Source organism: Prosopis cineraria, unplaced genomic scaffold (genome assembly GCF_029017545.1).
Source record: "Prosopis cineraria cultivar Desert tree isolate PC_DT_omini unplaced genomic scaffold, ASM2901754v1 PC13, whole genome shotgun sequence".
Taxonomy (NCBI): Eukaryota; Viridiplantae; Streptophyta; class Magnoliopsida; order Fabales; family Fabaceae; genus Prosopis; species Prosopis cineraria.
In genome coordinates, this window is record NW_026555344.1 from 26,216,109 (window position 1) to 26,225,390 (window position 9,282).

At 31.8% G+C, this 9,282-nt stretch overlaps 1 protein-coding gene across 1 annotated transcript; it reads right to left on the minus strand.

The window, feature by feature from the left end:
- Window positions 1-3,588: 3,588 nt before the first annotated feature.
- LOC129291673 (2-alkenal reductase (NADP(+)-dependent)-like) lies at window positions 3,589-8,548 on the minus strand. The gene is made up of 5 exons (XM_054929152.1): window positions 8,031-8,548; window positions 6,605-6,782; window positions 5,676-5,842; window positions 5,052-5,134; window positions 3,589-4,109 (listed from the first exon to the last, which is right to left on the minus strand). Exons 1-5 carry the CDS (start codon window positions 8,250-8,252, stop codon window positions 3,731-3,733), a joined length of 1,029 nt encoding a protein of 342 aa, XP_054785127.1. The 5' UTR covers window positions 8,253-8,548; the 3' UTR covers window positions 3,589-3,730.
- Window positions 8,549-9,282: the final 734 nt, after the last annotated feature.

The following is a 9,282-nucleotide window of genomic DNA, read 5'->3' on the forward strand; positions in this document are numbered from 1 at the left end:
AATTTTAATGGGTGAAACTTTAGAAATTTCTAATTACTGGCACCTTAAGGGTGATTTATCAGCGGTGCAACAATGGCAAAATTATTTTGTCTTGTATTTCCAATTTGAAGAAGACTTAGAATTTGTGCTTGATTATGGTCATTGGCTCTTTCAAGATTTTACTTTAGGTTGTTTCTGTGGCAATCAAATAAGCTTATATTAAGAGCGGAGATGGGACAAGAAGAAAAGGAATAAAAAAAGAACGAGAAAAGATTCAAATCCGTTGGGTCACATGTACAGAAATAGCAGGGAGATTGACCAAAAACATCATATGAGAATTTAATAATATTAAATTAAATTTCCCTTTTCCTTTTTTACTTTGACCAAATAAATTAATATTTTCATCTCCCCCTGTTTTAATCTCATCCATCCAGACCTGACCGATTCCTCCCTTTGATTTTGAAATCATTTATTTATTAATTAATACTATTAAAATATGTAAAGCAAGAGAAATGGTAACCGATTTCAAATGTAGGCCATCAATACTTTATCAAAATTAAAATTAATGGTTAAAATAGTGAAATTCATTAACTTTGTTTCAAATTAAAATTTCTTTCCCGAGAGAACCCTAATTAATTAAATAAAGTATCTTTTTCTGATTTTCCCCCACTTTTACCTTCTTCCTGGCAATGGGCTCCACCTAATCCATTTATCTTTTTCTTGAATAACTTTATGAGCACACTTGGATGCTTGGGGTGAATTAATTTTTTTTTAGTGTTATTTGATCGATATTGTTTTAAGCAATTCTGATTGCCATCGATGAATTTGCAGTTTTTTTTTTTTTTTATATAAGTTAGACTCGAGGGCTATGGGATCCAATAATTTTCTGCGCGAAATTTGTAGAAAAGCTTTCAACATTTTAGGGCGAGGAGATCATCAAGTATTGAACAAAAACCTCTACTTATTCAGCCTCACCAATCACAGGTTTCAAGTTGAAAATAGTTGGACTTTAACTATTATTTACAAACTTTTTGTTTTATATTTCATCTAGATAATTTGTAAATTTTGTCTTGTTCAACTGTAAATTCCCATAAACTATTGTATTTAAACGAACATTTTGTTATAAATAAATAGATTCTGATTATTATTTATGACCTTCTATTATAAATTTCTTTCTTTAAATTTTATTTGTAAATTTTAAGTTGGTTACAGTTGGTGACTTTTTATAAATGAAATTTGATGCAAACATTTACATATTCATTTTTTAGCTTTGTTAATACATGAACCTATCAATTTTAAACCTTAGCTTGTCAACATATAAACTTTTACTTGTAAATATCTTAACCTGGACTTGTCAGCATCACAAAATCTAAATGAGGCAAATATTGTGGTGTGTGATTTACAAGTTATCTAGATGAAATTTATAACAAAAGATCTATAAATAACAATCAAAGTTCAATTAGTTTGAACAAAATGTTCGGTTATCATGCTCATGTGGTTTTTGAGGGTTTAACATTTGTATTGCACTTGCTAATCAAAACAATTTTACAAAAAAAATTCATAAATAACAACTTACTTTCATTAAAATAATATAAAAAATATACATTATATTTGGATATATACAATTATCGATATGAAAGTTTACATCAAATTTCACATTTAATATATACAAAAGGTCAGTAACTATATCCAACTTGAAATTTACAAGTAAATCATATAAAATTTATAACTAAAAGTCCATAGATAACAACTACAATTAATTTATTTACAGCAAAACATTCGAAGTTAGCCATAAGTAACTTGGTGCCTGCCAAAATATTTGATCGAGTTGAAGTGCTTTTTTTGCCTAGCCTATACTTAATGAATCCTCAATTACTCCAACGCATTTATCCATGGCAATTTGATTTGAATCAGGAGACCAGAACGTCAATGTACAGTTTAGAAGAAAATTACCTTCAAGAACCAATTATTCAATAGAATTCAGACATGCTGAAACTAAAAACTGATGGACAGAAAAATAGGAGAATTCAGACGTTTTCGTGAGGAACTTACCAGAACCACTTACGAGAAAATCTTTTAGAAAACAGGGAATCAGTGTTGAGGAGGAAGAGAAAGAAGGAAGAGTGAGTAAAAAGAAATGAAAGAAAATGCAAAGTCACTATAGAGGCCTTATGTGAGGGGTAATTGAGTCATTTCAACGAGAAACATAAAAAAGACTCGCAGAGGGAGTGAATCATTTGGGCCTTATTTGCAAATATGTTTATCCTAAGGGTCCAAAATGTGATTCTCTCTATATTTTATATCAATTGCTATTTATTTTAAACTAGAGGGAAAGAATTGTTTCCATCATTAACCTAGATATGTCTTGGTTGACACAATTGTTAATTAAGTGACTGCATACTTTTTACATAAAGTTTGAAAAATAATATTTTCTTTTCATAATTTGTGAGCAATGTAATTTCTCTATCATTGGTATGTTTCCATCAAATGATAACTAGTAATTGAATATCAAAGTCTATCAAGAATAATATTGACTTTTTGATTAGTAAGGTTTAATAAAGGTCTTACAAGTTATTTGCTGGCACCCAAAAAAAGAAGTCTTCCAAGTCATTTGATTTTCTTAGTCAAATTTTAACTAAAATGCACAATTAGATTAAAAGGAGATAAGAAAAAATAGAAAATAAGTTTTAGTTGTAACTTCATCTACATTCTATATATAGACAAAAAAAATGAAAAACACTATAAAAACTTTTGTAATGTTTGGTAGATAAAAAATGGTTTTTAGGAAGAAAATGACAAATACTCTTTCCGAATAGGATACCTTCTAAAGTAATTCTTGATCCAAAATACAGAACCCTTTGTAATAATTAAACTACTTTTTCCAATGTGACCCTTTCTTAATTAACGTGAAAGTATTTAATGTAGTTGCATCATAATTTAAAACCAAAGATAAAAATAAAAGTACATATAATTCTTTATGATATTATAAAAAAAACTAACTTCTCTTATGATGCGTGAAACGATTGAAAGTACTTTATAATAAGCATCAAAGGAAGTATGTATATTCCATTTTCTTTTAGATATATTTTCCATTTCTTTTCTAAAAAACACTTTCCGCTTTCTATCTATCTTCCTCATTTCAAAACATTTTAATATTGTTTGAAATCACAAGGCAAGTGTAAATTACATGTACAAGTCAATTTGCTAATTGTTGCCCCATTTGCAAGACATGAACCTTTGAATTAACAAATAGCAAACCAAGGCCTTATTTACCAAAAAACATCATTGCTACATATCCATATTTGATATTAAAAAGAACATACATTGGAAATCAACCAAGAAGGCAACTCCAGATACAATAATAATCTCTACTATAATGCATCATCATACATTTAAGAAAAGATAAGACACACAAGTAATGTTTAGTAGGTAGAAAAGTCTTTGCCAAAAAAAGAAAAAGAAAAAGAAAAATGCACCTATTTTATTTTCTTTCTAGATGTATCTTTAATTTCTGTTTTAGAAAACATTTTTCTGTATACCAAACATGCCTATGCAATACTCATTTTTCCTATCTTCACCCACATCTTACGTTTTTATTAGCCCTCTAAATCAACAAGATAAACTTACTAAATGAATGCATTGTATGATCCATGTAGCCAAATTCACTTAGAGAGCACTTCTTTCTGTTGCAACGATCTACATCTACAAAATGCACGTACTTACTGAATGTAGAGGATCTGCATCCTTGACATTACTCATGAGCAATAACGACGACTTGTTTTCCAATGTTGCGACCACTATAGAGGCCAACCAAAGCTGCAGGGCCATTCTCAAGACCTTCAACTATGTCTTCCAAATACACTATTTTCCCTTGCTTGATAAGAGGTAGAATGAACTCCAAGAATTTGCGATAGAGGTGATAATGATCATGTACACTAAATCCATGCATACGAATTCTCCTAAAAATGAGCTGCACCAAATTTGTTATGCCTTCATGTCGATCAAGATTATACTGTGAGACCATCCCACAAACGGCTATTCGCCCGTGGACTCTCATGTTCAAAAGTACTGGTTGGAGTGTTTTACCCCCGACATTCTCAAAGTAAAGGTCAATGCCTTCTGGGAAGTACCTGAGATGTAAATCCATATCTATGAGCTTCTAGAGTGCATCATTGTTAAATGGGGAAGTAACTTAAAGGGGTAATGACACTGAAGTCCCAATGAGATCATTTTATTCAAGTCCAAACAAATTTTAAAATGTAAAGTTCCTCAACTGATATTTTTACATAATACAATCAGTTTATATCAATAAAAAAGGGAGAACAAGTTGCAAATTCCCTATTAAAATTTAATCAAGATTTTTGTTCTCCTTTAAAATTGAAAAAATAAGTCACAAATTTAGCAAGACAAAATTGCAAATTTAGGATACAGTTAAAATTTTTTGGAAGTATTTAAATAATATGTCACTTTTCCAATTTAATCATTAAGATTTGTGTTTCTCATTAAAATCAGGAAAGCAAGTTGCAAATTCCTAAAAGCATTCAAATAATAACATGTTACTTTTCAAATTTAATCATTACGATTCGTGTGCCTTATTAAAATTAAAAAACTGAGTTGCAAATTCAAGACGACCGAATTACAAATTTGGAAGACAAAGTTGCAAATTCTTGGAAGTGTTCAAATAATGACATAATTTTGTTTTCAAATTTAATCATTAAAATTTGTGTTCATTATTAAAATTAAAAAAAACGAGTTGCAAATTAAACAGGATGAAATTGCACATTTGGAAAACAAAGTTGCAAATTCATCAAAGTGTTCAAATAATGACATGATTGTTTTCAAATTTAATCATTAAGATTTGCATTCTCTATTAAGATTGGAAAAATGAGTTGCAAATTCAACCAAACGTAATTGCAAATTTGGGAAACAAAGTTACAAAATATCAAAATATCAACATGTCACTCAAGGACCAAGGGACTTACTTTACATTCAGAAATTTATTTGGACTTAAATGATCTACATCGGACTTGATTTAAATTGCTAGGTCTAAAATAAAGTTATTAGACACTGACCTTTTCAATGCTGCGTCCAAGTCAGGTTCTTCCTTGTAGTTAAAAGCTTCATCAAATCCTAATTTATTTTTCAATAGCTCCACCTAATTGTAAAAGGCAGAAAATTCATGAAATGGGAAGAACAGACAAAAAAACAGATGGATTTTGTTCGTCTCAATCATACCCCTGCAAAGGAATTTGATTCTATTTTAAAATCAAAAAAGAAGCAAGCAGCAACTACATATATTGGATTATGATGCATTATGGTACTAATAATTAAATGCTTCCCTAGTTTCACTGAGAAGGAATATCAAATCGAAACACAAGTCTGTCCATTCTTGAACTTCATCATAAGTGAATGAACATGTAAGATGGTCCTTTTGTAATAATATAATAATTGGCTAATAAGGAGGAAGTCATACCAAATTGAATCCATTTTTGATTATGCAGTCATGTATTTAAAGAGAAAACGACATAAAAAAAGTAACTGTGTAAGACCCACTTCCACTTTTTGCATTTTTCTTCTCTGTATACCTCTCTAAGTATGCTGTATACAGTTAACTTAATGAATATAGAGGATTGAAATTGGGAGTCATATTGATCTCAACAAGTTCCTAAGTATAACAGCATCGACCAGAACCGTACCTTCTCTTTACTACCAGCACTTCCGACGACATAACAGCCTAGAAGTTTCGCTAATTGCCCAACAAGTTGACCGACTGCACCAGATGCAGATGAGACAAAAACACGATCTTCCTTCTTGGGAGATCCAATTTCAAAGAAACCAGCATATGCAGTCATTCCTGGCATACCTATGGAGGAAGAAAAGAAGACAGTTATGCTAAGAAAATAAGCACAAATAAAATAAATACAACTCCATTATACATTTATTACTTAATATCAGAATGGCGGTTTAAAGAATGCAACGAAAGAAGTACAAGTGATATGCACAGCATTTTCCTAGTCATACATGTCTTCTTTTCTCACTTTGGAACTTGGATTTTGGAACTTGGATATAGTCAATATTTATCAAGAAAAGAGCATTAATCAGAACAAGCAGGACAATCAAGATAAGCTATGCAACTACAAAGCAGAAACATGGAAGCTGGCCAAGATTCAATCTTCAGAAACTTGTGTGCTCAAAAAAGAAATAGAAGCATAACAAAATCATATAAAGTAAATAGAGAAAATATCAGGACACAGTTGTAATGGAGATATAAAATCATTTGACTGCCAGTTGCTGAAAAGTATTAGGGCTGCCATAGAAGTTCTTCTCCAAGTGGAAGCGAGTCAGCCAATAAAAGTAAAGCATCAAAGATCAATTCAAGCCTTGTAACCGCTGAAAATAAAATGAAAATAGCTGGGAACAGAGCAGCCAAAACCACCACTTCCACATCAATAAAATGCATAATGACAATCACTGCAAATAAGCATGAAAATTTTCAATATCTGGTGCCGTCTAGAACAAACAGGGGACCAATAAACCATTTATCACATGAAAACATCATAAGGATTCAGATGACACATATCAAAAAAATCATAATCAAAATAAATTGAAATGCTTCAGTATATACCAAGAATTCCTGTATAGTAGGAAAGCGGGACATCGTTGTGCTCAATTTTGAAATGTATTTGAGTTGGGGGCACCAAGCTGTATTCCTCCCATATAACATATCCCCAAACTAAATCACCCTTTTTATAGTCAGGGTGTCCAGATTCAAGAACTTTAGCCACACCATATCCATGTATCGGCTGCAATTATTCAACACAACTGTTTAGTAGCTGCACATTTCTAATACAAAAGAAAACTTCAATGCCATACATTCTGAATTTAATTTTAAATGATTAAATCGTGATCAGAAGCTTTGGTGTTGCCAGAATCATGAGCCCCTTCCAAATATCTGATCTTTCAGTTTGACCTTGTCTGAAGAAATATTAATTCCAGCAGAAAGAAATGAATTTCAAGTATTCTCTTCTTCTAAGAAGCCTCAAGTACATAATTTTAATTAGTTGTTCTTTTTATTGTGCTCTTTTGCTTTATTTTATTATTACATTCAGTTGTGTTAGCTTGTGTATAACCCACCAAATCCACCTCCCTGGACCAAAGACTGGCCCCAGAAAAATCAGCATGATTAGGATCTGAGACATCGTGTCAAATCACACATCACTTGTTCATTTCTAACACTAAAACTAAATAAACCCTCAGGCTTTGAACTACGCCTTTGTAGTAGCATATTTTTAAATGTCACCAAACATTCACTAAGCAAATTACACTAAACTACCTTTCAAGTTTGGTTGAATTACAGATGACCGCCCTCTTGTTCGAAGACTTCAATAAGCTCCCCTCTATTCAATATATATGTTTTCTCTAAAAAATATAATTACTTAAATTGTGAGAGGTTTCTTTGATATATATATATATATATATATATCAAAATGTAAAGAGAGATTAGTATGTTTTTTTTTTTTTAATCTAAAAATAGTCAAACCTAAGGTTATCCTAGTTTACCCTCACACTCGATAGATGTAAAAGGGACTGGTGAAAAAATGACATCTTGTATCTGTACAGAAAAGTGAATGGATACATTTGCTAATTTTGACTCTCTCATTTTTCCCCCAATTCAGCCAAGAATTATTCGAAGCCTAGTCATCACTACTGCTTCATGCAACAAACTTTAAGTAGATTCAGAACCTACCAACTTCTGAAAATTTTATACAGAAGTTACATACGATTACACAAGAATTTATCAAGTAGCTCATCAAAACCAATACGTTCCGTTTCTCAAAATCTCCAGCAAGAACGATTCCCAAAAAACAAAAATGAGAAAAAAAAAATAGTTTAAGTAACATTAAAAGCAGAATAAGGCTTCCGCTCTTCTTTGGGTGTGAGTTTGAACCCCCAACCAGAGACAATAATTGAGAGTGTCGTCCCTAATCAACAATTTCACTCATAAAAAAAAATTGACAGTAAAAGAGGGTAATACAGAAAGCAAGACTTACAGCGCCAAGCGTGTAAGTACCAAATATCGAAGAAATTGTTTCGTTCATCATCATTCGCTGGTAGGGATCGCAGGATAAGTAAAGATTCTTGAGCAGAATCTGGTTCGAACCTTCTGGAACCTTCAATGCGATGGAACCTTCAACCAATTGAAAGTCGGATTCCTTGGGGAGTCCAGACACATACTCCTTTAGAACCACTTGCTTGTTCTTCACTTCCGCCATTTTTTTGATTACTTGATAAGACGAAATCTCAGCGCACCGTTTCCCTCTCTCTCTCTCTCTCTCTCTCTCTGAAGACGGAGCAACTTGGGCCAAAAGGAAATGAATTTATAGGGAAATTCAAGCCTCAGAGGACTGAAATTTCAATGAACATGACATGGACACAAGTGTAAGCAATGACGAAGCTACAGAAGGCTCAAGTTTTGTTCGTTCCGCGGAAGATTTGACATTTTTCTCATCCAGATTATAATGGAGTCCTCTTCCACTATCGCTGAAGTAGAGAAACGACCATCCTCACAACAAAATACGTGTCCAAATGGAATATGAAACCTTCCTTGTCGTCACATATGATATGACAAAAGGTGATTAGGTGCGTTCAATCTATGAAGTTCCCGTTGGACCAGGAATTTGAAGAGCAGTCTAGAAATCTAATGATTAGGGGGGAAAATTTGGTGAAGAAATTTAAGGAATAAAATTCAAAATCCATGAAAAAGATAATTAAATAAACTAAACATTTTAAATAATCATAAGCATTTAACTCCTGACTGATTTTACAAAAGTCAAACCAGCCATGAAACTGTTTCATACAGTAGTTAAGGCTTTTTGATAGATTGAATCAAGTCAAATAGTGATTGAACTAGTTATTAATACATTAATATATTTTAAAATGTAAAATACACCATATTTTACTTGGTTAAAGAGATATCTTTTTTATTTTTAAAACATATAAACATCTTGATATCAGTTCACTTAGGAAGAGGAGTAAAATAAATCCATATAGTAATTATAGCTTCTTTCAATGCACAAAGGCTAATATTATCCCATTCTTTGTTGAGGAATTGTCTCATAATTTGTTAAAGGATTAGAACCTAACTATCTCTAACTATTTGTCGAGAAGATTAGCTTAGGGTATATGACACTTTAAGGATTCAAGAATGGGAAAGCCGTGGCCCGAAAGTGAGTGTAATGATATTTGACTGGGTCATTCCCCACAATTAGTGAGTTTAGATAGTTCAGTCACATGAATAGAGCC

Coding starts and splice junctions, on each gene's coding strand:
- LOC129291673 (XM_054929152.1), bottom strand. CDS start 8,252: ATGGCGGAAGTGAAGAACAAGCAAGTGGTTCTAAAGGAGTATGTGTCT. Junction 6,783..8,030: donor GTACTTACACGCTTGGCGCT/GTAAGTCTTGCT, acceptor GAATAATTGCAG/CCGATACATGGATATGGTGT. Junction 4,110..5,051: donor TTGGACGCAGCATTGAAAAG/GTCAGTGTCTAA, acceptor TTTACATCTCAG/GTACTTCCCAGAAGGCATTG.